Source organism: Syngnathus acus, chromosome 5, assembly GCF_901709675.1.
Source record: "Syngnathus acus chromosome 5, fSynAcu1.2, whole genome shotgun sequence".
Taxonomy (NCBI): domain Eukaryota; kingdom Metazoa; phylum Chordata; class Actinopteri; order Syngnathiformes; family Syngnathidae; genus Syngnathus; species Syngnathus acus.
In genome coordinates, this window is record NC_051091.1 from 2,032,637 (window position 1) to 2,059,777 (window position 27,141).

At 46.2% G+C, this 27,141-nt stretch overlaps 4 protein-coding genes across 11 annotated transcripts; all 4 read right to left on the minus strand.

The window, feature by feature from the left end:
- Window positions 1-103: 103 nt before the first annotated feature.
- ccndbp1 (cyclin D-type binding-protein 1) lies at window positions 104-21,217 on the minus strand. 5 transcript variants are annotated; one of them, XM_037251123.1, is made up of 11 exons: window positions 21,212-21,217; window positions 14,879-14,887; window positions 3,909-4,149; window positions 3,747-3,828; window positions 3,463-3,559; window positions 3,316-3,389; window positions 2,411-2,487; window positions 2,071-2,330; window positions 1,687-1,747; window positions 1,164-1,210; window positions 104-410 (listed from the first exon to the last, which is right to left on the minus strand). In XM_037251123.1, exons 3-11 carry the CDS (start codon window positions 4,017-4,019, stop codon window positions 302-304), a joined length of 918 nt encoding a protein of 305 aa, XP_037107018.1. In that variant the 5' UTR covers window positions 4,020-4,149; window positions 14,879-14,887; window positions 21,212-21,217; the 3' UTR covers window positions 104-301. The 5 variants fall into 5 exon arrangements, with proteins under 5 accessions (XP_037107018.1, XP_037107015.1, XP_037107017.1 ...); XM_037251120.1 differs by lacking the exons at window positions 14,879-14,887; window positions 21,212-21,217 and adding an exon at window positions 5,295-5,479 and having other exon boundaries at window positions 3,913-3,992; window positions 4,090-4,149; XM_037251122.1 differs by lacking the exon at window positions 21,212-21,217 and having other exon boundaries at window positions 3,913-4,149.
- Window positions 7,623-14,756, minus strand: st3gal8 (ST3 beta-galactoside alpha-2,3-sialyltransferase 8). 2 transcript variants are annotated; one of them, XM_037251117.1, is made up of 9 exons: window positions 14,673-14,756; window positions 10,683-10,974; window positions 10,471-10,564; window positions 10,274-10,412; window positions 9,098-9,291; window positions 8,738-8,917; window positions 8,288-8,333; window positions 8,108-8,227; window positions 7,623-7,996 (listed from the first exon to the last, which is right to left on the minus strand). In XM_037251117.1, the coding sequence occupies exons 2-9, from the start codon at window positions 10,825-10,827 to the stop codon at window positions 7,829-7,831; spliced, it is 1,086 nt and encodes a 361-aa protein (XP_037107012.1). In that variant the 5' UTR covers window positions 10,828-10,974; window positions 14,673-14,756; the 3' UTR covers window positions 7,623-7,828. The 2 variants fall into 2 exon arrangements, with proteins under 2 accessions (XP_037107012.1, XP_037107013.1); XM_037251118.1 differs by having other exon boundaries at window positions 10,683-10,977; window positions 14,673-14,754.
- On the minus strand, window positions 15,930-20,755 carry LOC119122664 (protein SSUH2 homolog). Its single transcript, XM_037251119.1, has 12 exons — window positions 20,635-20,755; window positions 19,500-19,577; window positions 19,355-19,427; window positions 19,039-19,168; window positions 18,743-18,803; window positions 18,532-18,653; window positions 18,402-18,464; window positions 18,007-18,086; window positions 17,689-17,781; window positions 17,326-17,431; window positions 16,626-16,733; window positions 15,930-16,445 (listed from the first exon to the last, which is right to left on the minus strand). The coding sequence occupies exons 1-12, from the start codon at window positions 20,645-20,647 to the stop codon at window positions 16,305-16,307; spliced, it is 1,068 nt and encodes a 355-aa protein (XP_037107014.1). The 5' UTR covers window positions 20,648-20,755; the 3' UTR covers window positions 15,930-16,304.
- A 438-nt stretch (window positions 21,218-21,655) lies between the features above and the next one.
- Window positions 21,656-26,348, minus strand: rem1 (RAS (RAD and GEM)-like GTP-binding 1). Of its 3 annotated transcripts, none has more exons than XM_037251128.1 (5): window positions 26,188-26,348; window positions 24,386-24,708; window positions 23,653-23,735; window positions 23,012-23,219; window positions 21,656-22,854 (listed from the first exon to the last, which is right to left on the minus strand). In XM_037251128.1, the coding sequence occupies exons 2-5, from the start codon at window positions 24,702-24,704 to the stop codon at window positions 22,565-22,567; spliced, it is 900 nt and encodes a 299-aa protein (XP_037107023.1). In that variant the 5' UTR covers window positions 24,705-24,708; window positions 26,188-26,348; the 3' UTR covers window positions 21,656-22,564. The 3 variants fall into 3 exon arrangements, with proteins under 3 accessions (XP_037107023.1, XP_037107024.1, XP_037107022.1); XM_037251129.1 differs by having other exon boundaries at window positions 23,653-23,732; window positions 24,386-24,731; XM_037251127.1 differs by having other exon boundaries at window positions 24,386-24,731.
- Window positions 26,349-27,141: the final 793 nt, after the last annotated feature.

The following is a 27,141-nucleotide window of genomic DNA, read 5'->3' on the forward strand; positions in this document are numbered from 1 at the left end:
ACTCGGTAATTTGTTTTTTTCTTTTAATTAGCGAGAGTTGTTCACATCACATTCGCCCCTCCCACCAGATGAGAATGTCCACTGGAGTGAGCACAATATTTTGTGAAGTTTCCAACATCAATTTATTTAGGAGACCTGAGAATCTCAAGGGCTGTGTAGCAGCTGATAACGATTGATCTCTTCCACTCTGTTGTCCATCCAGAGTTGAAATGGGACGCGCGCAAGCACACAAAAACACACACACAAACCCGAATATAATACACAAGCATAACTCCCAGGCACACACACACACATGCGCACACTAGCTGTCCAGCCAAAGGAGATCTTTGGCTTTTTGCAGGTTGTGGTCCACGGCCTGGTCCAAGAACTGAAGCCAGGTCAGCTCTGCTTCACCACAGATGTGACTGGACCTGGTTTGGGGGCGACAGACAGGAAGACGACAGCTCGACAAAGCCCAATTCTGTTTGCGGGCAAAACTTGTGAGATGGATGGAGCCGGAAGCATCTGGCAGTGTTCCCAAACACACCCAAATATCTGCTTGTTTCTTCACACCTGTACACAGTGTGCTTGGCTGACTTCTTACCTGGCCTGGGCCAGTGCCTAAGCGGTCATGCATCAGTGCCAGTCAACTCAAAGCAGACCCCAAACAGGTTCTGCTAGTTGGATAACTCAAGTGAACCTAATTTCCTACCCCAGCTGTCGCGAGAGTAAGCCGCCCTCTATGCTCCAGACCCCCCTGGCAATCAGCTGAAATCCACAAAATAGAAAAACCCGAGGCACGCTTTGTACCCTTGATGGCACTTATTTTTCCAAGGCCTTCAAACTACAACAAACATTGAGGGCGATTACTCCTGACGCTGCTCCATCAGAAGGTTAAAGAGGAAGCAGTGTGAAGCGCTGGGAGTGCCAAAGCACTTCGCCACGCGCAACCCATTCCCAATGACCGTTTCAACAGAGCGAGCAAGAGACGACGATTGTACAAACAGTCGAGCGCTGCGCTGAAGCCAACGAGCGCATCCTATCATCGCACAATATTGGCCGAAGAGCCGCAGCAAAGGGTGAGGCATAACGCGCACGTTGGGAAAGCAAGGGAGTGCGACAGCCGCGGCGCCGTTTGATGACGCTGCATCACTGGGAAAAAATGGATGACAAATGGCACTCACCTAATGATGGTGAGAACTTTTGTCAAAAGCGCCGCCAGTTGAGTCACCTGCAAACAAAACGGATGAGCAGATGTCAACATTTTACAGCTCTCCTCAACATCTCAACCAGCAATTGAACAACATAAACATTTCTTTTGTGAATGTTCATACTACATACCACCGGCCACTTCCTCAGAAGCATGTTAAACAGGTAAACAAACTCGCCCCTGTCTTAGTAAAAGCATCTTTAATTGAATAAGCATAAAAAATGGTCTCAAGTTAAAAGTTTCCTACATGAGGCTCAGACTTCGTCCTGGTTTGCTTCTTGTCATACACAAAATTATGTCAAAACAATTCTACGTGTTGCCTGTTCCTGAAGAAACAAACATGAAAACGTCAACTTTTTTTTAAGTCAACCTTAACACTTTAATTCATCGATTCCAGCACTCAGGAACAATCATGCGACAAGACTCCACAGGTAGGCCACCTAAATATCCTCCAGGCTACTCATGTACGTTTGTGTGAGAGAGCATTACAGACTTACATGATTGTCCACATCGTTGTTATCCACCGGTGGGTAGAGACACAAAGCCAGATCATCAACTCTGTTAAGAAATAAAAATAAATATGTTTGTAAAAAGCGGTTCAGAAAATAGATGGATGGATGGATGGATGTTTGTGTGCGTGTGGGGGGGAGCGTGTTGTAGTCTTTAATTACAACTTGCCGTGTGAAAACTAGAAAGCTATCTAGCGAAAAGCATTTTTCTTCGTCACTTGAGTGCCGCTGCCAAGCTTGGGTGTTGTTGCATTCCAAACAATAGCAAATATGACCTTCCCAAATATGTGCTTGGGAAGGAAGATATTCTTCCAGATGAGTAGGTGGCGTGTGCGCGTGGGTGTTTGTGCGTTGGTCAGTTTGCACACGAACCCTGGGCTGATTTCCTTGATGGCTTCGAGCAGGCGATCCAACTGCTCCACCCTCTGCGGCGCATCGGCGTCCCCGCGGGTCCTGACGGCCGCCGTGGTTTTCCTCAGGCAGGCGGCGGCGACCTTCATCATCCCCTGGCAGGCGGCCACCACGCAGCGGTCCCGCACCGACCAGTACGCGTCCTGGTTAGCGTGCGGCTCCTCGCCATCCTCCTGCTGATCGGGGGCGTCGCCCGACGGGTCGTGGGCCTCCAACAGCGCCTGCGAGATCAACGCCCGCCTTCCCGTTCAGATGGAGGAGCGCGGGCAGCCTGGTCGCCTTGCCTCCTCGCGGCTCGCACCTGCTCTAACTCCTCGATGGCGTCTTTGACGATGCCGCTCTGACCGCTTAGGACCAGCACCGCTGCAGCCTTATTGTCTGCATTTGAGAGAGCGATATGAAGGGAGCTTGTTCAGCATGAAGGTTGCTGGAAAAGATGACGGCAGCAAGCTCGCTACGTCGGTCGGTACCTTGGTGGCTAGCCAAGTCACACGGGAGAAAAGTCAGTACAAATTTGGCACAGGGTAGGAAGGTGTGCTTACTTTGCTTGAAAGGAATGTAGAGCGAGAGATGGGCCAGCAGTGGCTACACTAGCTAAATTGCAACAGACAAACGGTAAAAAGCTGGGTAGACATATGCAATGGCGCTTTTTGCTCAGACTGACGTCAGGCCAAATAGTCCTTCTTGAGTCCTCAGCGAGTAGCACCAAGTACCAATACAACTACCGTAATTTTCGGACTATAAGTCGCGTTTTTTTTCATAGTTTGGGTGGGGGGGCGACTTATACTCAGGAGCGACTTATACACATATATATGTTTTTTTTTTCACTTTTTTGGGCATTTTATGGCTGGTGCGACTTATACTCCGGTGCGACTTATAGTCCGAAAATTACGGTAGTACATTTTACTTAACTCAACAAACCTTCCGATACATGTGATGATTCATCTGATTATTCGCTGATGTCTGAAATTGACGCAGTGTAGCGCCAACCACTGGCTAGGATGACTCTGAGGTCAGATTGACTCTTTTTGTATCTGCAAAGTTCATGAGGACCCAATAGCTTGAAATAAGGTTGGTATTTGTTTGTTTGTAGAGAGGTGGGTGGAAAGGGAGGTCGACTACATTGTGTATATATTGGCAGGACAACCCATCGAGAGGCAGGTAGCTAAGTTGCGGAGGTTAGCTGGTAGCTGCACGCTAACTCACCTTGTGGTAGGCGGGTGAAGCGGTCACATGCTGACCACACCCCTCCCGTAGACGTCAACTGCGCCTGAGTCAGACTAGAAGGAGACAAGTCAGTTGTTCACCTTCCCCAAGCCGGAGCCTTCCTCCTTTGTTGTTCAATGCGCGTACCTCTGTAGCGGTGAAGTCAGTATGACCTCCAGAAGCTGCGTCAGGCCCTCCAGGGCCTGCACGACGGCGTCTCGGACTTGCTGACGCAGAGTGACGCCTGACACATAGGCGGTGAGTCAAGCAAACAAGGTGAAGAAATAAAGAGCGCAACATTTCCTGGCACGTTACAACTCTTCTGGAGGAGCATCGCAGACACACACAATGCTGGAGGTCAAGTCCGGGCTGTTCCTCTGACCACCCCTGCCGCCTGAAAGCAGGAGATGGCGCCAGTAAGCACGTCTTACCTCTGCTATTGGGAAGCCAGTAATAAACAGTGGAGAGGCTGAGGACACTCTTGAGGACAGAGTTGGCCAGCTGCTCTACATCCTGTGGCACAGAAAAAAATAAATAAAATTATATACGTATATGGTGGCGGGTTAATCATCTTTGCAAAATGTCTCACTGACTAACTTGCTGTGACGGCAGCGGAGGCTTGGAGAAGGCCAGGCAGAGTTTGGTGGCTTCCTGAGATACTGCTTTCGCCGCCTGGTCTGCAACACAGAGGTTAGCAGTTGCATTGGCGCAGGAGAGTTTCATTGGCATTGAACGGGTATTGTTGAGCATGCAACGTCCACTTGAGCACTCAACTCAAAGTCTCCCAAAAGTTGGAGAGGTTGAAGTCTCCGTCCGACTCGTTGGCTTCTCCGTCTGAGACAGAAACTTGAAGGTTAGCATTTTAGCTCCACGATACAGAAGAACATCTTTGAATCAATACACAAATGTCCAAATTTCAATGATTTAAATATGTTCACTAAAGTAGTTTAGAAGGCTCTAGGCTCAAAAGCGCAGTATCAGTCACTATTGCATCTACCGGTTGATCACGTTTCGTTGGATTTGCACAACACAAACTAGCTCCCCACATTTAACCCTAACCCGTATTTTAAGTTTATTTTGCAATCGCTTGTTGGAAACACTTTTTAATTTTTTTTTTTTTTTTAAGCTGATGGTACTTAAGTGCACATTTGTAATTATTTTTTTGTGCTCTTATTTTAATTAATTTTATTTTATGTTGAACAGCCACAACAGAAGTTTTTTTCTGCAAAATCTCTAGGGCGGGTCAACAGTAGTACTACAAGTATAGTAATATTGATCATTTTATTGCATACATTCTGTAACTTTCGGTGTAATCAGTCTCATTTGACGAAGGACTACAGAAGTCACAGAATGATTACTGTTGAGAGTGAAATCGGATCATTTTGACCATTTGGAGTCAAACAATGGCGCCATACACTAAGTTGATTCTCAAAATAGCTGTCGACTAATTTAATGATTGATTCGATGTAGATTAATCAAATATTTTCATGTCCTGATATGGCTATGATCACAGTGGCTTATGTCATCAACCATTTATTTTTTAATGAATCTTTCTGGAATCTAAAATGTATATGTGACGCACTCTGTAATGTTTTTTTTCGCGTTGCCCACTATCATTTTGTCTGCCCTTGTCGCTCAGTAAGTGTCGCCCACCATGTTGTTGTTTCCCCCTCTATGTGTGTAAAATTTGCGTGTGACATCCTGGAACACGCAACAACCCGACAAATGCTCGTCTCGAGTCCTACTAAAAACAATGTAGTGTGGCCATCACGTCAGCAATCTTGGCTCCCTTTTACCTCACTACGTTTGACTTAATTTTATGTACAACACCTGGCGTGACATGGTAAACATCATAGTGTAGTTATGTTAGGTTAGCATTTGAACTCCACGTTAACGCCAAAGAGTGTCTGCTAACCACGCTACGTTAGCAATTTTAGCTCGGCCAGCCCGTTTCCGAGCTCCAAATTGACCAAACTGACCTCGGACTCGAGCCGAGATGCACTCGACGGAGTTGAGTAAGTTGCGGAGAGTCACGCGGACGTTGTCCTCCGTATCCATGTCAGCCCGCCCTCAGCCCAAATTATTCCGGAGACCTATTGTGTTGTTGTTGTTGTTTGGGGAATTTAGCTTTGGCGCCACGGTTACACAAAAAATGACGCTCGACCGGAAACTGGAGTTAAGCAGGAAACGTTTGCTAGGTTTGGCGACATCTTGTGGTCATTTGTGGAAGTATTGTGCTTTGTGTACAAACGTCTTGCGTAGGGGCTGTAAAAGTATTCTAATCATTACGTAATCCGTTCAATGTCCCGTAGTTACAAAATATGTCATGTCTATTCACATCTAATGTACCATATACAACTGAGTCGTTGCTCGCTATTGCACATTTGCATCTTTGCGTGCGTGCGCAGAAAACAGGTGCGTGAGAAATTGTCCAATATTAATTGCGTTGCGCGTTGTAAACAGAATCGCTAAACCACTGGTTAGTTCGCGCAGTGTTCCCCAACCACTGCTGTGCCGTGGGAAATTGTCCAATATTACCGTATTGGCCCGAATATAAGACGACCCTGATTATAAGACGACCCCCTCTTTTTCAAGACTCAAGCTTGAAAAAAGACTTTCTGAACACCAAATTGAATTTTTATACAGAAAATGATTACATCGGAAACAAATGATTATAACAATATACTCGAGAGAAAACGCATGTTATTTTGCCTCATTCAAATCATGCAAAAATTTTGTACATTTTCAAATCGTGCTTGCAACAAGGGGAAAAAAATAAACTAAAACTGTTGGGGAATAGTTTACGAATAATTGCAACCTTGAAGGAACCCCAACAAAATTTGCTAGCTTGCCCAACAGTGGAAAGGTTCGCAGTGCCGTTCAAAACATGACAAACTGAACCTCTTTTAGGGATGGAAAATAAAACTGAGGTTTTTGCATTTGTATGTCTTTTTTTAGGTGTTTTATTTTCTCATTCTTGTTCAGTCCAAGTGGCAGCAGTGCCTTTACAAATTCACAAAGTCTAGCATGTCAAGCAGGCATCATGGACAAAGGTTTTGGAACAAATATAGAGCATTAACAAAAGTGAAGAGAATTGGAACGTGTGCAGGAAGTAAGCCATTAGCAAAACCTAAATTTGAACTTCTTATCCCTTGAAATTTATCCATTTTGATAATTGGCATTAGAAAAATACAATCAGAACACAAACAGGTCAACTTTAAACAAACTGGTTGATAAGCCAACGTGATTATGTATCCATCCATCCATTATCTGTACCGCTTGTCCCCACGGGGGTCGCGACCCTAACCCTATCCCAGCAGTCATCGGGCAGGAGGCGGGGAACACCCTGAACTGGTTGCCAGCCAATCGCAGGGCACACAGAGACAAACAACCATCCTCACTCGCACTCACACCTATGGGCAATTTGGAGTGCTCAATCGACCTACCAAGCATGTTTTTGGGATATGGGAGGAAACCAGAGGACCCGGAGAAAACCGACGCAGGCACGTGGAGAACATGCAAATTCCACACAGCGAGGACCGGAGGTGGAATCGAACCCACACCCACTTAACTGTGAGGCGGACGTGCTAACCAGTGCCGCCTTGTGATTATGAAAATGTTACTTATTTGTAAATGCACGTCTCATCTCTTCCTTTCCACATAACCCATATAAAGAAATTGAGAAAAAAATTAAAGCAGAAAAAAAACATTGAAAGAAACTATTTAGGCAGCATGCTAAATAGTGTAAAAAAAAAAAAGAAAAATCACTGCGCGGTGCTCAATTTCCTTCATTGTCGTTTGCAAACAAATATTAGCACGCAGGCACACGATTGACCACACGATTGACCACGGAAGAACGACTTTTACATTCACAGTACACGTCAAGACCAACAGGGGGCGTTGACCTTTGGTACAACAAAAACAGCGAATGCACCGCAACAGAAACCAATGCGAACTCGCGAAAGCAAGATAACCAACATCGTTCATGTATGATGCCATACTCTTATATCAAAATGTATTCAATTTGGGCTTTTCCCCTCAAAATTTGCAAAGCGCTTGTCACCATGTGGTGTACAATTCTTGAGGAAAAAATAATTCAAATGAAATAGGAATATACAAGACTCTAAGCACCACAAAAACGGGAACAAAATACTTACTGGATGTCAGCCATTCAGTTTGAACAAAAGGATGAGTTACCAGTAAAGCCACAAGATGGCTGGCATTTCCTTAAGGCAAAGTGCTCAGACAAAAAAAAGAAAAAAAAAGGGGGGGGGGGGGGGGGGGGGGGGGTTATCCTTATTTTTTTGGCTAACTAATACAACCCCCGCCCCCCACACAGACACAACTGTTATGTGGTCATTCCCCATCTCAGAGCAGTCTTTTTTGTGTTTACAGGACACTCCATAGTCTTGTGGAAAAAGGCACAAAATGGACGAGGAGAATTTGGGCCGCTTGGGTTTTGTTTGTTCTGTGTCAAAGGAGGCCCGGCCAGGACGGACAGTGTCCGCTTGGTTTACGCGTGCAGTCGGATCTTTCCCTCCTCGGCCAGCCGCCGGATGACTTGCGTCTCAAAGTCGGCGCTGTGGACACCCGTCTTGCGAAAGGCGCCAGCGTAGCGATTCTCCTCCCAGTAGTGGTGCCAGTTGCCCTGCTTGTCGGCCCCGTAACCAAACACCGACACCTGTGGAGGGCGGTGAAGAAAGGCATTACGAAACGACCGATAGAAGAACAAGAAGCAGGAAAGAAGAAAGAGGAAGGCGGTGTTGCGTCCTTGAGTGGGTGTCATGGCGACCTGGTCGCAGGTGTGAAGCGCGTAGACTATGGCCAGCATCCCGGTGGACGGGTAGCGGCCGTGACGCTCCGTCCAGCGCTCGTGGACGTACTTGAAGAACGCCGGGCTCACCACCAACACCTGCACAGACACGTGCGCCATTAGCATGTAGCGCACACGTTACACCTCTGCCATGCTTACCTTGTCTTTATCGGCTTCTACTCGTTCTTTCACCCGCGTGTACGTCCTGAGTGCACAAAAACATCACGTTGACGGAAATAAATGCTACTTTGATGTTTGGCAAAAACAGGATTGGAAATGTCTGATGTTTAGCAAAAGATTTGCATTTGCAGTCTTGATTTTTTTTCGCAGAAAAAGTTAGCTTCGTCGATGAGTGAAATTCTCTTCTCTGAAGATTGCACTAACATTGAAGATTGTAAAAATCATCAAATCTGTTTGTTCCTCTAGTAGCAGACATTAGGTTGATTGAAAATGTATCCGATTACATTTGTCAAATTTGGCTACGAGGCGCTTGATCGCTTCCGATGTTTTCCCAAAAGGTATATTTGCTGAAGACACTTGGTTGACGACTGTTTAATGTGTTTGAAATGCCAGTGATGTTTGTGAAAACCTGATAGGATGTGTGAGTACATTTTGATGTGGCCGGTGGAGAGGGCACTGGTCAGCCATTCCATATCTCGGAGCTTGAAGGGCAGCAGAATGAGGTGGACGCCGCGCTCCATATCTACGGCGCTCTCCGGGTACACAAAGTGATGCGTGGTGCGGTTCCCCACGTCCTTTTCGAAGCCCCGCGTCACCGCCTTGTTCATCCTGGGCGCCAAACATTCAATTGCTCTCACATGTACACCCCAGCTTCTCTACAAGGGCAATATCAAGACATTTGACTTGACAATCCTCCGTACGGCCGCTGTCGTCGCAGTCCCGCTTCTTTGTCAGGACTGCGAGAGCACGGGAGGGACGGTACGAAAAGAGTCAGTGTGGAAAAGGTACCGGATGACAGAGGTGTGGGAGTCGATGAGTTTCCCGTGCACCGACTTCTGCAGGTTGCCCGAGTTCCCCACCACGGCGCAGGTGCGGCAACGCCACGGCTGCGGCGCAAAGTCCACGGGAGGCGGCGAGATGATCTGGAACATGTGCGACATCACTTCCCGCAGTGTGCCGTCGTTGCCCGAACGCTGGAGACTCTGCCGAGGGAAAGAGCTCGCGTTACTTTCCAGGCCGGGTTATACTGCGCTATCATGATTTTGTCGCTGGTAGCTCAAATCATTCGTGTCTTCCCACTGAAATGCATCAAGGTCACTCAGTTGGCACTTGCATTTAGTTTTGGGGCTTTTATTTCTTTGTTTACAGTTGTCTTTTTCTTCAAATTTGTCATGACGCTTAGTTTTTGCTTTTTAATTCACTGTTGCGCTTTGTTTGAGCGGTTGGATTTTGCTTTTTGTTGTTTTGTTTACTCATTTGTTGTTGTGGTTTATGATTTGCTGTCGTGTTTGGTTCGTTGTTGTTGTTTGCATTTCAGGGCCACCAAAATTGGCTCTTCCAAAGACAAACAAAATAATATAACACATTTTGAAAGATTTTGGGGAAAGAATGTGAAGCAGTAAATGTCTAATTGCGAGTACGTGGTGCTCCACTGTACTTAAGTTCTACTATTTTTCATTACAAAAAAATACGTGGCTGGAACGTGGCTGTTCATTTCAACCGGGAAAGACAGTTGGAAAAAAAAACATGCCTTGAGTTGTGAGCGTAGTACAAATAGAAATTGAGCTCATATCTCAAGGAAGCATCGCAGCCGCTTGGTGCAGTGAATCAGCAAGCTGAAATCAACTCACCTCCCCCTCAATCTCCTAATGGCCTGTGTGTGTGCTAATGTAGAGCAGGAAATATGCTCAGACGGCCGTCCGTGTACTGCTTAAGGCGCTGCAAATGCTCGTCACGGATGCTCGTTCAATTGGAAAATCATGCACGTTTGCTCCGTTGAAATTGACGTTTACCCAAAAATGGAACGTTTGGCTTGATTGCGTTTGATGAACAAATGCTAATTTTCTGGAAGACTCCACTGTCTCATTTGAAGTTTTGCAGATTGTCATTGATTGCCAGAACAAATGTTTGTTGGGGCTGCGGAAGTCTAAATGTGCGTTTGGCGGGCGAGCGAACTGTGCTCACCAGCCACCAGTCGAGCGCGTCCGGGTCCAAGCGTTCGCTCGCGTCGCGGAGGACGGGCCGCTGTCCAGCATCGTAGCGAAGGCGGAACCAGTCGGAGGCACTCGTGTCTGACACGCACGACTCGGGACAAGCGCAGGGCCTGAGAGGAGCGGGCCGTTAAGACCACCACAAATGTTGGGGACGCTCCCGTCCGTTACCTCGTCTCCCGACTGGCATCGCTCTTCGCCGGCCGCTTCTCAGGTGTGGCGGTGACGACTGCTTCGTGTGTGTCGCCGACGTCAGCAGGAGGCGCTACAAACCACGCAGAAAAACAAGTCACGTTTCAAATGGCGAGGTTAGTTCAAAAATTCCAAACCCTTGTGAAAACTTTGAAAGCCCAAATTGCAGGTCGCATGCAATATCATCTCACCCGTCTCCTGACCGCTGGCGTCTCGTGTGGGCGTGGCAAAAGACAGCGACAAGAAGGGTCTCCTCTGGATGCTGTGGCTGGCGAGCATGAGGAGGAGTACGGCGGCAATGGCCAGCACCGCACATAGCTTCCTCTTCAACAACATGGCCGGAGGTGCGAGGGGGGCGCAGCCCTGCTAGCACTTTGGCCGAGCACATCCGCACCTCCGGCGAGCTTGGGCTCGCCTCGCCTTCATCTCCACCGAGGCCCGGCGAGGGCGTTGGCTTCCTGTCCTGTGCGCTAGACCGCCTTCCTGCTGGGGCACACGGGCAAAAATTCAGTCTGGTGTTGTGCAAATGGGCCTTGAGAAAAAGTGAAGCCTTAGTTTGTTTAGCTTGCAACTCAAACGTCTTTCCTTCCTGGCACCGTAATATGTGGCAGCCTTCCTGCAGTTCTCTCTTCCTCTTTTCTAAAACTTTCTCTCATTTCGGTGTGATGGCGGCTATTGCCTACTCAAGGAATTTTCTATTCAACCTGAAATCCCGGTCCCGGGTGCGTGTGGAGGTGAGGAAGCCCTATCGTGGCCAGCCGTCCGTCTGTTCATCTACTTATCTAGCTAGACTTCCTGTGTCTTTTGGGCCGTGGCTGCTTCAGATTATTTGTTCTTGTTTGTGGGGCGATGCACAATAGACATGACGCCCACAATACCGGATAAAAAGTGTCTGCGGGGGCTGATTATTTTCTAAACAATTCTAGGAAGTACTCGCATATTCCGATTTCAGGACATTTTGTATTAACGGCCTGCTGGCCGTCCCCTCGGTGTCAGAGTGAGTGGAGTGACACTATCTCTGTTATTTTGCGGTCTGGCGGGGGGGTAGTTGCATGGGACGCAAGTCCTCTGTCTCACTGACCTGATCTGGAATCTTGTGTGGAAACGGGCAGCGGCCTCCCAATGGGAAGCATTTTCACTCTCTCATTGGCAAACTACGTTCGAAATACGCTATGTAGGCAACCGACGCTTCCACACGGGTGAGTTTAGTCAAATGTAAGTAAGTGTTAGTAAATGCTGCCAAGGTTTAACAACACTCCCAACAATCATTTGGCCCAAGTGCTCGGCGTAAATTGTGGCAGTATTTTGGATCGTTACATAGGCGTGTCCGTTTCTGAGGATTCGACAAAAGGTCAAGCTCCGAGGAAAGAATTCAAAGGATATTTTTCCGCATTTGGGTCACCCATCGTACAATCGGGAGCAAGGCAAATGCCGTTTCAAACAAAACGTGACTGTGTCATTGTTCAACTGCTAAACAGGAACTAACACGTGTTTACGTCAAGCAAGAGCGAGTTAAGACAGGAAGCAGAATCGCGTGGTTCATCTTCCGACTGAGAGCCAAAAGTGAGGCACTTAAGACACTTTTGATGTTGATGTCGCCATTTTCAAGTCTTTCCCTTTTGCGGTAACAAGTCACTATGCACGAGCAGACACACACGTGCACTAGCCGTTTCCAGTCCACACACTCTTCCCGACATCCCCTCCCTTTTTTTCTTGTAAAAGCTTTTTTTCCTCCTTTTTTTTTTTTTGAAGTGGGGTGGAATCAAAACGCTCCACAACCCCCTCCTTTTTCCAGTCGGAACACTGTCCCTCAGGATAAAAGCTGCCATATGCGTTACAGAAGGTACAAGGCACCTCTTAAACAGCCAGCAAAAGCAACAGATCGTATTCACGATGAGTCAGCAAGCGCTAATGTTGATTGAAACTGGAGCGGCTGACATATTCTTGTTTCTAACAGACAGTCCTTTTCCACTATAAAAATGTACACTAGATACCATCTCAATTGTATACCTTATAAGAGGGTGGTTTGTACCGGTTTGGCCCTAATATAAGACAATGTTTTTTTTGCATTGAAATAAGACTGAAAAAGTAGGGGTCGTCTTATATTCGGGGTCCAATTTTCACTTGTGCGCAGCGGTAAATAAAAGGTTGCTGGTATCGACTGAGTATGTTGCTGTGATCGTGTGCGTCTTTGACGCAAAGTGAGCATACACACTTTATTGTTACTACTGTCCATTGTTGTGCCGTTTGTCCGATCGCGGTTTGCTTCGTGTGCGGGCCGTTTGATTGACAGCTCCGGTGCGCTCCAGTAAATTTGCCTCGCATCGTACGAGTAGCCGTTACGCAGCGGCACGGCGACTAACGGTCGCCAGCAAATGTATTTTGTCGTCTTCGATCGATGACTTATGTTTGGTGTGTTGCCGAGAGTATTTCATTTATGTTTTTTTTTTTTTTGCCAATAATTCAGTAAAGCAAGCAAAACTGAACCACGTCTTCCCTCCGGTGTTCTGACCGACACCCGGGGGCGAAAAGAGCATAACCATCCGAGCCAACCCCCTATACAGTCCTCAGGCTCCCCAACAATAGCGGTAGCAGTTTGCATTATATTATTGCAATGTTTTTCCTTATTCAGATTTGTTTCAAGACTACAGTTAGACTTCACTTTGATGGTTAATGCAGTTATTGCAATTTTGTTGTTTTATCACAGTAGATTGGTTTATTGACATTTGGAAATCAAGAGGCCATTTATTTACAAATGTGATTGCACTTTAGACTTAGACAAACTTCAGTCATTTTGTCTGCACAGGGTGCATACAAAACAAAATTCCGTTGCATACGGCTTACAACAATGCAGTGATATTGCGGTTGAATAAAAATAACATACTATATAAAAATACAAAATAAAATAAGTATAAAGTGCAGCAGTGATAAGTAACTTTGATGGACAGTTTTTGCATGATTTGAATAAGGCAAAATAACATGCTTTTTCTCTCGAATATATTGTTATAATCATTTGTTTCGGATGTAATTCTTTTCTGTATATAAATTAAATTTGGTGTTCAAAAAGTCTTTTTTCAAACTTGAGTCTTGAAAAAAAAAAAAGGGGGTCGTCTTATAATCGGGGTCGTCTTATATTTGGGCCAATACGGTATTATGTACTGTTAAATGTACAAACTTCAATGTGACTTGTGACCAATCTTTATGACTTAATAGAATTATGTTTAAATGCATTGTTCCAATAAAGTTATGACTTAAAATAATGTAATAAAAACTCAGCAAATGTGAATGTTATAACTACAAGAAGATTAAGGGGATGAAGACAGTCTTGCTGCAAATTGCAAAATAATACACACGTTCTGACTCACCCCAACTCAAAAAATCATTTTTATTGCCTATAATGTAGATGTCACAATATGGCACTGCTTTTGTCTGACCTCCTCAACTTACCATCGCATCAGTCATAATTTTATTGCAACAATGCATAGGTGATTTTTTTCGTCATAATTTTCCCCTTAAAGTATGAGGGTGGGTACAAACGTAATGTTCGAGACTGACAGCTTATGCTAGTTTTTGCTTCACATATTCATAATTGCAGTGGAGTGGAGTGACCAGGCCTGCAATTCACACATCACTGACGCCCATTCTAAATGCATGGGGGGGGGGGTGACACCAAAATGCTGGAAAATATGCTGATAAACTGCAACTCCCCACCCAAAAAGTTTCAAAGAAAATAAATATCTTCGCCAATAGCTGAGTGCAGGAGTATCGAACCGCAAGTTTTGCTCCACTCTGTAACTTTGGAGGTTGGATCGCGTCACCAGTGAAGCCGAGAGATGCCATCACAGTTTTGGTCAACAAACAAAATTAGTTTAAAAGCAAACAAAACAATTTTCTTGCAGACAGGAATCGCCATCTTCGCCCCAGTTCTTCTTCTTTCGTGTAGCGGACCGACTTGGTCGGACCAAGAATTTTTTTTTTTTGGTTCAAGATAACCGTTCCATTAGCATAAAAAGTTGCCCAAAGTTAGCGGGGACCCCCGATCTAGTTTGTTCGACGCGACACTCACCCACTTGCGCACACATACAAAACACACATAGGCGGCCCAAATTCACGTCGGACCACAAAACAAGTCATCGACATCCAATCGTCGAGAGAAAACATATAAAAGAAGACAAACTCACGTGATGATTCGCCACCGGAGGTCCGTCTGCCTTCGTCTTCGCTGCTTGGGGATGATTAGGGGGGTGGGGGGCGTGATCTTGATGCCGGAGCAGGGGGCGGGCCGGTGTGAGACGTTTATGCCCCATGCTTAGTGACGTCAGACGCACATTCACATTTCGCTGTGCTGTATTTGGTCATCTTTGTCATAATTGACTAGTTTGCTTACATTGTCAGACTTGACCTTTGTACAGTATTTGTTACCTTTAAAAAATGTACCTCGTCGCCTGTGTTCTTTACAATAAATTAAAAAAATCCGTTCTAAATTAGATGTGAAAAGAAAAACATAGCTATCCAATACCTAGTTAGTTCATATGGATTACTACATACAGACACATGTATGGGGTTTTTTTCAACACACCAACCAGAAGTGATAGATTCCAGTAAGAGCGATGTTTATTTGATTTTACAGGGATACAATGATAATAAAAAGCACGCTGCACAAAACATTATCATGTCATCGTCTCAGGTCATTCCATCAAGTCGTCAACGTGCTGGACAAATTCTAAATCTTCAACGTGCAAAAGTGAATATGTCACGAGATAAACAAGAGACATGTAAAATGCCACATATTATAGGAAGGCATGCAACACATTACGTATTTACTAAAAAAGAATACATATATTTAAAAAAAAATTGGGCTAGTTGTATTGGAGGCAGCCAGCTGGAGGCACTAGAGTTTCCTGAAGAAAATTTCAATACTAACTAATCAAAAACACTTGACACTTAATGGACAATTTCATATTGCGCATATTGGTTTTTTTTTTTCCCATGAGTTGATTTTACCCATTGAGATTATTAAGGCAAAAAGTCGAAAACATCCACAAAGCCTTGCACTCCCATTCAAAGGGATTGGTACTATGAGGTAATCATGTAAAAAAAAGAGTGTAAACAGCAATATTTAGACTGGGTGGCAATAAAAAGAGTAGTTCAATTTAGTGGTCTACGCATCCATCCATTTTCTGAATCGTTTCATCCTCATGAGGGCATGCGGGAGGCTATCTTATGGCGGTAGGCGGGAGAAACACCCTGAACTGGTCGCCAGCCAATTGCAGGGCAACAACTATTCGCACTCACACTCACGTCTACAGGCGAATTTGGAGCGCTCGATCGGCCTACCGCGCATATCTTTGGAATGCGGGAGGAAAGTCACGCAGGCACGGGGAGAAGGTGCAACCCCCACACAGGAAGTTAGAATGGAACCTGCACCTCTGCATTGGTTAGCACGTCTGGTGCGCACCGCGTCGCACACTTTAGTGGCCATCTGTAACAAATTGTGTTTTGATGATGGATTCATAATTTGAGTGTCTAAGCGAAGAGTGAGACGGTCCAAGCAAAGTGTCCAGGTTTTGAGAGGTTTTTAGTAGGTACCAATTCATTCTACTAGTAAGAGTCTAGTTTTAACATTATAAAATCTTAATGACACATCAGAAAACGAATTGCACTAGTGTTTATAATCCGACAGTCACAGCGTATAAATGTTTGAATCCAAGATAATGCAGGCCTCCGCACCTGCGACCATCCACGATCTCGATCCGACAACTTTTGCACTTTTTGTTTTGTGTGTTTGGTGGCCAGCATTGGAAGAGGCGGGTCTAGAGGATGACGCAGCAGCATTTGGCTGGGTAGTCGGCGGCGCTGACCTGCTGCTCGTTGCCAAAAACGTAGAACACGTGAGAGTCACCTTTCCACTTGTAGCTCACTTTGGTGATGGGGATTAACTCCACTGTCTGCTTCTGAATACACACACACACACACTTGCATATATGTACTGTAAGTATGCAAAAAAAAAAGCACACGCATGCAAGACCATACACCTACACGCACATATAGAAAAATACACACAAAGACATACACAACAGAAATGCATACAAAGTACATGCGTACACATCCACGCACAGTGGTGACGTCCTTACCTGCTGCAGGATCCTGGAGGTCTGGGTGTACTTGCTCTGGTGCTCTTGGACCAGCCGTGCCGACGCCTCGCCGACGGCAGGCTCGGGGAAACCGACGAGCGGGTACACCTGAGGCAGTCAGCGCGTGCATGTTCACTCGTTCAGCTGGTTGCGTTTTGTAGGTTTTTTGTGGTTTTTCGTTGGGGGGGTATTGTTTCTGTGTTTTTGATTGATCCATAAACGTACTCGAAAACATTAACGGAACAGCCTATTTTGAAATGAAATAGCCTCGCGGGTACAACAGCTATTCAGTGACGCCCCCTGACCACGGTTGCCGTAATGCTGGGAAGCGATGCGACCATGTAATTTATTTGTCGTACTGAAACATTTTGTGCTGTGTACAACCAGTATGGATCAACAAATTAATCAATTGATCCATATATAAGGCGCACTGTGGTTTTTGGAGTAAATTTTAACTTTTTAAGAGCGCCTAATAGTGCGGAAAATACGCTAAGTGTTTGTTGATGTATTTGGCTAACATTAGTGTTTTTGTGTGGGCTAGATTGTATTTTAATGTCTGTGTGTATGTGTTTATGTATGTTTTTGTGGGCAATTTACATGCCTTGTATGTGTACGTGCACCCGCGCGCGCGTGTGTGTGTGTGCGTGCATTTGTGCGCGTGCATGAGTGCGCGTGTGTGTGTGTGTGTGTCCGTGTGTACCAGGTAATGGTTGTTCTTGAACAGCTCCTTTCCGCTAACTGAACGCAGGTTGTCAATCTTCAAGCCGCTGTTCTGCTCCAACACGTGATCTTCGACATGGTTAGTCCTGCGTACACGCACACATGCATAGTGTAGCGCGCCTGTCATTTCGAGGCATTTTTGGGGTGGAAAAACAATTTTAAAAACACACACATACACACAATGTTTAGCGAGCACATTGTATGTGTTTATTGACAAATGGCGCAAAATTAGCCGAACAAAACCGTCATTTTGTGTCAATGTAGATGCAAAGTGTGCGTCATTTTCCATCCAACTTTATGTGAGCTGTCCATCAAGGACACAATTGTAACGCCGGCGACTCACCACTCCACTTTGAGCTGGATGAAGGTCAGCAGTTGTTTCTTTCCCTTGCACGTCTCACAATTGTCGTAGCCGCGACTGTCACACTTCCTGCATCTGCACGAGCATGTGGGCAAAATCCCACAAGACATTCAGACGCGTACTGCTTAGCTCGCAAGTCGCCTTGATAAAAGAATTCCTGTTGGTCTTTCTGGAACAGATTGATGGCACGCCCGTACATTTCAATGGGGAAAGATGATTTGAGATGGGAGCTTGGAGCACGGGTAGGGAACCAATCAACCAGCCAAGTCGAGGTGGTGGTGTTGAGGACGGGCGCAGTACCTGTCTTTGCCTGTAGAGTTGCAGTGGGAGCAGTTCTGATCGTCTTTGGTGCCCGAGCCGTTACACACCCAACACGCTTTCTGAAACGCACGCGCACACCAAAAACACGATCGTCCAGCTGCTGCTTTATCCAAAAGGGATGGATAAATGTTTGCCGACTTGATGATCGCCCTCGCATGGTGAACGGCACGCGACCAAACCGGCAAAACGCTCAGCGGATTTTCGAGCAGGTCGATGACATTGCAGTTTGAACAAAATCCACCCACTATGAGTCACGGAGCCGTAGTTCTGCCGATCACGGCAGCAAACGCGGTCAACCCGCAAGCGCCATCATTTGGATTTGGTCATGTGATGTTTGCAAAAATCTGCGCTTGTGTTAGCGAAGCCCGACTCACATGTCCGCTTCCGTTGCACTCCTCGCATGGCTTCTTACCGGTCCCATTGCAGTCGTGGCAATCCTGCACGCACGCACGTGAAACTCAGCAAGCGTTTGACACAATTGTGTCGCGACGTAGGCGCACTCACCTTTATGGAGGAGGTGTAAGGCACGCGGATGAGCTCCGTGTGATTGTCGAACATGTTAGGGGGCGTGGCCTGAATCTCCCAGGGACGGGGGGCCGTCTGGGTGTAGAAGTCCGGCGCCTCGCCTGCTCATTCATACCACACACACGGCCGTCCATCACACACCTTGCTAGTGTGTGTGTGTGTGTGTGTGCGTGTGTGTGTGTGTGTGTACCTTCATGAGGTTTGCTGCCCCACTCGGTTGATCTAGATTCAGTGAAAGTCTCTAGTCGATACTAATGAACGCACACACATATGTATATATACAGTGAGCATGATTGTCATCCATGACATGGACAGACAAGCGCACACACGTACAATGAAATAAAAGAAATGTGGAAATTTGGATGAACGTATTGGGACACAGACAAAAAGGAAAAACCAAATGTGGGGGGGTTGGATAAAAAAAACAACCCTATTGGGACAGCTAGAGGAAGTGCAAAGTGAAGCCAGTGTAGTGTCTTTGCTAACCCTGTAGGTGTTGAAGGGCTCCATCTGTGTGATGACTCCGTCGTTGGCTGGCGCTTTGCTGTAGCAACAGTTGGACGCGACGAAGCTCTGGAAGGCCTCGCGTGCGGCGTCCTCAGACAAGGACGGGATGCTAGCGTACGCAAACAACAGGACTTGCGTTTATCAAAGCACTTCATCCACCCTCAGTGCAGTACCACGTTGTGCCACAAAATGGCAAGCAGCACTGAGGGTTCTAAGCCTGGTGTAGCTTTTCAAATAAGAATGGGGACCATATGGCGCAACCCCACTTGAGTGGACCGGATGAGAGATGTCGTACCTCCAGTGGTCGGCCTCGGGGCCCGGTTGGGGCGGGGCCACCGGCTCCACGGGTATGGGGGGCGGCAGGAAGCCTGGACATAAATGGAACATGTGGGAAGCTGGATCCAAATTTCAAGTTTTTGGTATTGGTGGCCGGCTCTCACCTCCGCCTTGGCCCATGCTCTCGTACCCGGGCATGTTGGGGAATGTGTTGGTGGGCGCGGCCACGGGCGGGTACATGGCTGAAACGCAACAGCAACGCAAAACAATAAGGTAGACTTTCTCATGGTCATGTCAAAAAGAAGTCATTGTAGGTGACATTTGTCCCACTTCTGACAGTCTTCATTTTTCACTTCCTTAACAACACGTGTCCAAATACCTTTGCTCCGATTAAAAATTATTGGGACACATACAGAAAGCAAAATGGGGAAGGAAAAATGTGAGATTGTGAAGCAGCCCATGTCACAAAATGATGGAGTCAGAACTAAGTGTTGGGAAGTGAAAATCTGAAGAAAGGTAAGAAATAACATCTAGACAGAAGTATTTGGAAATACAGCCAGTTAAAAAAAAGTGGGAAGTTGGTCAAATGATTGAGACACAAACAGGACCTGTTTAAAAATTGTGGAACTTGGACAAAAGTAATAGGACACGCAGCAGAAGTAAAAAGGTGCAAATCATTCGAGAACTGGAACACGAGGGAACATTCAGTCAAATAAAGGAGGCGAAACGAAGCCTCAGGTTTCGCCGTTCAAGTCGACTTTGCAATCAAGACATACGATCCGTGTGAAAACAACAAAGCGCACGCATGACGTGACTTACATGCATGCAATGCATACATGCAGCTGTTGCAGACGCTCGCTCACACTGCACAACCCGACACCGACTGGTCGCTGACAGTCACTTCGAAATATCTCAAAGATTTAGACGCACACACGGACATTAATGGAGCGATAAATAGATGGACATCAAATATTAGTGCGACGATTTTGATATTGGGTTGTTTTTAGAAAACAAATTGACCCAACTCCTTGGGTCAATTTGAAGCCAGCAGCTTGAAGGATGAACGTTGAGCTTTATCTCATGAAGCGTTTCAGACTGTCCCAGATCACAAGTGGACAAATGAATTCGAAGGCGTTCCGAGGGCTCACGTATTCCCACTTGGCCCGTTCCAAGATTGAATTCTTCCACCCTCGGCAACGCTCATGCGGTCATGTGATTGGGCGCAACATGATTGTTGCGCAAGAATTGGATTCAATTGGACAATTTCTTGTTCATGTTGTTGTTTTGACGGGTGCTTACCTGCGGTGTTCATCCTGCTCAAGAACAAATTTTGACGGCAAACACACCCAAGATGTTGCAACTCTGTAGCGTGCAAGGGGAGCAGAGCCAAGCAGAGCCAAGCAGAGCCGAGCAGAGCAGAGCACGTCCCAAGGACAGCGTCTTGTTAATTACACAGGCCGTTTCCGCTACGCGCGTTTCAGAATAAATCCCAAGACGCATCATGGATAATGAGTTAGTTTGGAAATCCACGGTCAGATATTTTTGTCTTGTTTATGATTGTCACCCAAAGCTGTCGCAGAAAAATGCCGCCCCCTCCCCATAATGCATCATGAAAGGACCCCAATCCGGGTGAAAATATCGTGAAGAATAACATTATTTTCTTGCAGTAGTCGAGCAGGCGCACTGCAACAAGGGTATTGATAGATAAACGCTTGATTAAAGAAAACCGAAATAAATATAAATCATGAAATATTTGGGTCTTGGGGCAAAATGATTAGTGAAGGAAGACATGGAATTTTAATCTAAAGGGCTGCAACTTTGTTTCCTGCTATTTCAAAGTTAACTTGACACCGAGTACTGCAGGAATGCTGCCGACGCCCATCTATGGATTTCCTTCCATCCATCCCCATCTGGTATGGATAAGTTAAGCGACTCAAAGACCGCTGCAACAATCCCAACATCCACATCTTCTTACTTTTATTGCGTCAAGTGTGTGTGTGCAAGTGCGTGTGTGTCATTATCTCCATACCAAACCAACATGTCTCAAGATGTTTGTCAGGAATGTCCTACCCTCAAGGCAAATATTTGTGTCAACGCAAAATAGTGCTAAGATGCTGTCATGATTTTGATTGATAGCGAAAACTGTCTTCCAAGTATGAATGAACGTGGTTTAGGTTTGTGTGGTTTCATCAACTTTGCTCCGGAGTTTGGATAACTTTTGCTCGGGAAAAGTCAAGCGAGCAACCAGCAGAGGGAACCAAAATTCCCCTGTGTGTCCATTTGAGTGTGTGCGCGCTTTACATGTTTGTAAACAACAGTCTTCTGTGACCTTTAATACATTTTCATTTTAAACATCACAGAAAATTCAGAGACCGTAAAAAAAGCAGGAAACGTGTTTCTGCAATCACCAAAGTCAATTTGAGTCTTCACCTGAATTAACGACGTGTGCGCTTTTGGAAGTAGTATTTAACAATTGGGACACGCTAGTTTCTGTGAACACCGAAGGCACTTCATCCAGTGTCTTCAACTGCGCAAACCTATCGGCAAAACTCAAAGACACAAAGTGATGAAGATTGCAATCTGTATTACACACACGCACGCACGCACGATATGGGACCTCACAGCTTTGGACCTCTGGTCCACCAGAGGATGTTTACATGTGGCTGACTGCGTGTGTATGTGTGTGCGTGCGTGTGTGTGCGTGCGTGTGTGTCACGTGAGTTGCATTCTTTCCATTACAAATCAATGTTCAACACCCTTCATCCATCTACTGCCCCCCTTCAACACACTTGGTCTTCCATGACTGTGTGTGTGTTTAAAAGTGTGCATTCGTCTTTGTTTGCGCTCGTGTTTATGAAAGTGTCTGAGTGTGCGTGTGTGAGATGAGAGCGTGAGATAGAGATTAGGGAGGGAGGGAGGGAGAGCGAGAGAGAGAGAGAATATGTGTCTGCACAAGAGTGAGTGTGTGCATGAAAGTGATTTTAAACGTCTGACTGAATCTGGGCCAGGTGCGTCTGCCTGTGTGTGAGTGAATAAACACTCATGTTGAATGTCTTGCCCGTGTTTTTCAGGCCACCTTCCGGTTCCATTTTCATCCATTTGTTTGCTAGCATGAACAAGCTACATCCCAGGTCAAAGGCTTACATAAGTTGTCCCATCCATCGTGCCTGAAACAGGCAATCATGTCCGTGGGAGAATCGTCTTTGGGTCAGGACGGGTCAGCGGTCCCTCAGAGGACGGCCAGGTCGTGGCAGCTCTTGGATCGCACCCTGACGGCCACACGCTGGTTGTTGCGCGCCACCAAGCGGTCCAGGAAGCGTCGCGCCTTCTGAGTGATGCTCTCCTTGCGCCTGCAGGACGAGGCGCGTCGGCACTGCGCCGCGTCGGCGTTCGATGCGCCCGCGCGGCGCAGTCGGATTTGGCGCACCACACCCTCAAAGAGCTCGCTCACGTTGTGTTGCAGCGACGCTGACGTCTCAATGAACTTGCAATCAAAAACCACCGCGCACGCTCGACCTTCTGGAAAAGAAAACAGATAATGACTACATATGAGAACCTGAGACGTTTTCTAAAATCATTTTAGACAATTTAGTGTTCAGTGACTGAAACGATGGCTGTTTGTAAACTTCCCAAATCTACTCTTGGGAGTGTCTTTGCAAGCGTCAAAGAGGTTCACCTTGCAGTGCCACCTCTCTGGAGCGCACCAGGTCGCTCTTGTTGCCAACGAGGATGATGGGCACATCGTCGGCCTGTCGCCGCCGCCGTAGCGTGATGCGGAGCTCGGCCGCCGCGTCGAAGCTGCTCCGGTCGCTGACCGAGTACACGATGACGTATGCGCTGCCGCCTGTCAGGCAGGCCTCACTGCCCGCACGCCCGTCTTCGTCCTCACATGGAATGGTAGTGAAATCATTGGGTGTTCACGTTTTTGTAAACATCTCAAACAATTGCTTTTTCAAAAGATGCCAAATTGTGATCTTTGTAAACGCCTATAGGAACCTAACATTTTTTCCCTAAATATGATTTGCTCTACAGAATTACCTAAAATGGGCTTTTGGAAACCTTAAAAACAAGTTATGTAGCAACTATGCTAACATATGCATTTTTGGGAAAAAAAGAAGAAAAAAAAGAGGGGATTTAACCATAAGGATCTTCATGTTTAATGTCAAGAGATGATCCCAACATATTTTTTTGTAAACATCAACGACAATTTCGTCTTCAACATACCCAACTTGATTTTTCCCCCAAATATACACACTGAAGTTAGCTTTGTTAATGAATCTATCATCCGTGTTTTGTAACAATTTTGACGGCTCTCACCAGTTTGTCACTTGTCCACGTATCCATGACAGCCAGTGTGGTCTCCTTGCCATCAACAGTCAGCGTCCTCTCGTATGTGTCTTCTGACCCCATGCAAAAACAAAAAAAGAGAGAGGGAAAAAACCTATGAGCAGGAATGCGTTGCAAGGCAAGCGGATCAAAACGCTGCCAGTGGCAGACAGTCCATCAATGAGGTCATTCAAAGTCAAAGCAGACGATGGCGGGTCGGTCGACTGAAAGTTATTGACGTCGGCAGTGATCCGATGCTTGCGTGAAGCCATTTGCCCAAAGTTGACCCTCGTGTTGCGACGCTACCGGAACACAGCGATGCCATTGACGTTTACAAATGCTTGCATGCTAGGATAAATGAAACGTGACATTTTCTTTGTTTACTAAACACTAGCCTTTGGGTGTAATGCTCAAAATGGTTATGAACAAGCTCCATAAATTGCCTTTGATGTTTAAAAAATACCTCAGGTCTGTCAAATGTTTTTATATTTACAAATAAAAAACATTACGATTTGTCTTCAAGCACATAGGTTAACTTTCTTGACCAAATTGTATTTGTTCACAAAAACACTTCTGCTCGACTATTTTGAATGCTAAATTCTCTTTGGTGTTTATGGAAACCACATCAAGCTCATTGAGGACTCAAAAAGGTCTTTGAGGTTTCCAAAACATACATTGTTGAAGTTAGCTGTCTTAGTCGCCACTTTGTAAAATGTCTCCTCACCTTCCAGTTGTTCGTCTTTGTCGGTGATTCCGGCAAAGATTCCCGCCAGGCTGCTCTTGCCCACGCCGTGGTCGCCGAGCAACAGCACCCTGTGAACGCAGTCCGAGTCGTCGTCCGAGTCGGCGCTCCACTGCGCCCGGCAACGTGTGTCCCCTGGCTGGAAGGATGCTGACTGTCCCAGGGGAGGGTGCCTGCGCTGTGGGCCGCCGCCGGCGTGGGGGTCCCGGGTGCAGGGCGAGCACTCCCGGGTGGGGCGGACGGGAGTGCTGCCCCGCCGTGGCTGGACTTCTGCCTCCTTTCTCTGAATCTTGATGCTCATGTTGCTACGGTGACAGCATCAGGACCACTTGGGCCCGAGTGAATTGATGTCATTTGCGCGTCCCAAATTTTCAAAAGTTTGTTGCCTTTGATGTTTGGCACGCGTAAGCGATATTTTAGCGCAAGACTTTGAATTGTTTACAAATCACGTACTTGAGGCTCGTCTATGTTTCTTTGATGATGATCGGAAGAGAAAATTCGTTTTGGTGTTTGCTAGTAGACCAGTTGAAAGCTCTTTTATATTTCCGAAAACTCGCCCATTACAGCTGAAAACTCTAACTGTTCTTTATTACAAAAACAAAACAGATGCAAAAGGGTCCCCGGTTTGTTGATGTTTCTTGGATGTTCGCAAGATATGCACACTTTAAGCTTGCTTACAAATTTGCTGAAAGCCAAATGGTCTCTGGCCAAATACTTGTGACATTATTTGCAACGTAGATTTGCATAGTTGATCAGGCGCAACTCTGAGATGAAGGGAAAGCGCGTTAGTTAGGTTCAATGAAGAATTCTCAATGAAGATCAAAAGGCTAGTCTGACAATGACGCAGCCGTGCAACATCCATCCATCCATTTTCTGTACCGCTTAATCCCCACGGGGGGTCGCGGGCGTGCTGGAGCCTATCCCAGCCGTCATCGGGCACTAGGCGGGGGACACCCTGAACCGGTTGCCAGCCAATCGCAGGGCACACAGAGACGAACAACCATCCGCACTCGCACTCACACCTAGGGAGAATTTAGAGTGCTCAATCGGCCTACCAAGCATGTGTTGGGGATGTGGGAGGAAACTGGAGTGCTCGGAGAAAACCCACGCAAACACGGGGAGAACATGCAAACTCCACACAGGGAGGGCCGTAGGTGGAATCAAACCCGCACCCTCCTAACTGTGAGGCAGACGTGCTACCCAGTGCGTCACCGAGCCGTCCGCGGTGCAACAATGAATCGATTAATTGACAAGCAAACGATTAGCAAATTAACCAACTATTTTGATAATCACTTATGTTGTCTGGTGACAAGTAAACGATTAGCAAATTAACCAACAACTACTTTGATAATCACTTATGTTGTCTGGTGACAACACAAAATCATCCTCAAAGTTTTTGTAACTTGGCTTGTTAAAGACTCATTTGGTATCCAAATGCAAATATTTGGTCGTTTGTCGTGACTGGCAGGCAAAGGCAATCGGTCGGTGGGCGAAAGTCAGCTCACCAAGACCGTTATCCTTCCTGACCAGTTGACTTTGAGGCAATGGTCTTGAGATCTATTTTTTTTAATTTAGTGTAAATAATGAAGATTGCATTTGATTGGTCAAAGTCATCCAATTCACTGCGTGGGCAATTATCGCTATGACGATATTTGGTCGATATATTGTCCAAGTACACAAAAACACACAAATGCATAGCAGCAGCTTTCGACGATGAGATTAAGAAATGATTAAATATGGCAAGAAGTCAACTTTGAGCGTGTCATGTGCGATGAGGAACATACCAGACAATCCACGAAGAAGAATCGGTGTCGTGGCCAAGCGGGTGAGTTGTGTCTTTGTAACGCAATCCTTCGCCACACTGACCTCGCAAAGTTCCACAACAGCTTTAAAAATTCAGCAGCGGAATCACACACAACCCTCTCGCACAGTGTGTGTGTGTGTGTGTGACAGCAGAGGAGAAGCAGATATGCGAGGGCGGAGTGAGTGCGTGTGCGTATGTGGGTGTTCAACAGAGTTGGCCTTAGGAAAAATGTCGGTCACTTCCTGTGACAAAAAAAAAAAAAAAGCAAAAGCAGTCAGGGGATTTGTTGACATGTCTCTCATTAATTGCTAACATGTTTTTATTTTCATGCCAGGCTAACATGAAAAGCGCCATCCATCACCTCGAGGGACTGCGCCAGTCAATGAAGTGCGCGTTTTGCTTTTGGAAGTTAATTTGGTCGCACACTTGAAACAATGTCAAAGCACTTGAAATTTTCCACTCCAAAGCAGGTCGCCGACATGCCAGGCCCGCGAGTGGCGCTGTCACCACGCACTGTTTACTTTTGCACGTTAAGCAAACTGACCATGACACCGAGATGTCGACAAAGGCCCTTCACGTAAAAAGCACTTCAGAATTTCCACACCGACGCATGTTGTGAGCGTGCTGGACTTATGGGTGGCGCTGAAACAATGCCACATTTTGGACTTTTAAAATAAAAATCAATAATATCAACGGTAACAATGTCAAAATGACTTGGCTGTACAGAATGCACTTGAAATGTTTGATTGCAAAGCATGTCGTTGACATGCCAGGCCTCTGGGTGGCGCTGTAACAACACCACGCTTCAAAAAAAGTGTAACCATGTCAAAATGACCTTGACAAAAGGATGCATCTGCACAAAGCACTTGAGAGATCTTTTGTTTTGGACGCTGACATTTGAAAGTGAAGCTGTCAAAAGTATGCCTTTGGGTGG

Excerpts from the sequence above, each read along its gene's own strand:
- ccndbp1 (XM_037251120.1), bottom strand. The coding sequence starts at position 5,373 with ATGGATACGGAGGACAACGTCCGCGTGACTCTCCGCAACTTACTCAAC. Across the intron at positions 3,560-3,746 it reads CTGGCTTCCCAATAGCAGAG|GCGTCACTCTGCGTCAGCAA; the intron begins GTAAGACGTGCT and ends CCTATGTGTCAG. Across the intron at positions 2,488-3,315 it reads CTTCACCCGCCTACCACAAG|ACAATAAGGCTGCAGCGGTG; the intron begins GTGAGTTAGCGT and ends TCTCAAATGCAG.
- st3gal8 (XM_037251117.1), bottom strand. The coding sequence starts at position 10,827 with ATGTTGTTGAAGAGGAAGCTATGTGCGGTGCTGGCCATTGCCGCCGTA. Across the intron at positions 9,292-10,273 it reads ACGCGCTCGACTGGTGGCTG|AGTCTCCAGCGTTCGGGCAA; the intron begins GTGAGCACAGTT and ends TTCCCTCGGCAG. Across the intron at positions 8,918-9,097 it reads TCCCACACCTCTGTCATCCG|GATGAACAAGGCGGTGACGC; the intron begins GTACCTTTTCCA and ends TTTGGCGCCCAG.
- LOC119122664 (XM_037251119.1), bottom strand. Across the intron at positions 18,654-18,742 it reads GGGCAGCAAACCTCATGAAG|GCGAGGCGCCGGACTTCTAC; the intron begins GTACACACACAC and ends ATGAATGAGCAG. Across the intron at positions 18,465-18,531 it reads CTTACACCTCCTCCATAAAG|GATTGCCACGACTGCAATGG; the intron begins GTGAGTGCGCCT and ends GCGTGCGTGCAG.
- rem1 (XM_037251128.1), bottom strand. The coding sequence starts at position 24,704 with ATGAGCATCAAGATTCAGAGAAAGGAGGCAGAAGTCCAGCCACGGCGG. Across the intron at positions 23,736-24,385 it reads CAAAGACGAACAACTGGAAG|AAGACACATACGAGAGGACG; the intron begins GTGAGGAGACAT and ends GCATGGGGTCAG. Across the intron at positions 23,220-23,652 it reads CGTGGACAAGTGACAAACTG|GACGAAGACGGGCGTGCGGG; the intron begins GTGAGAGCCGTC and ends ATTCCATGTGAG.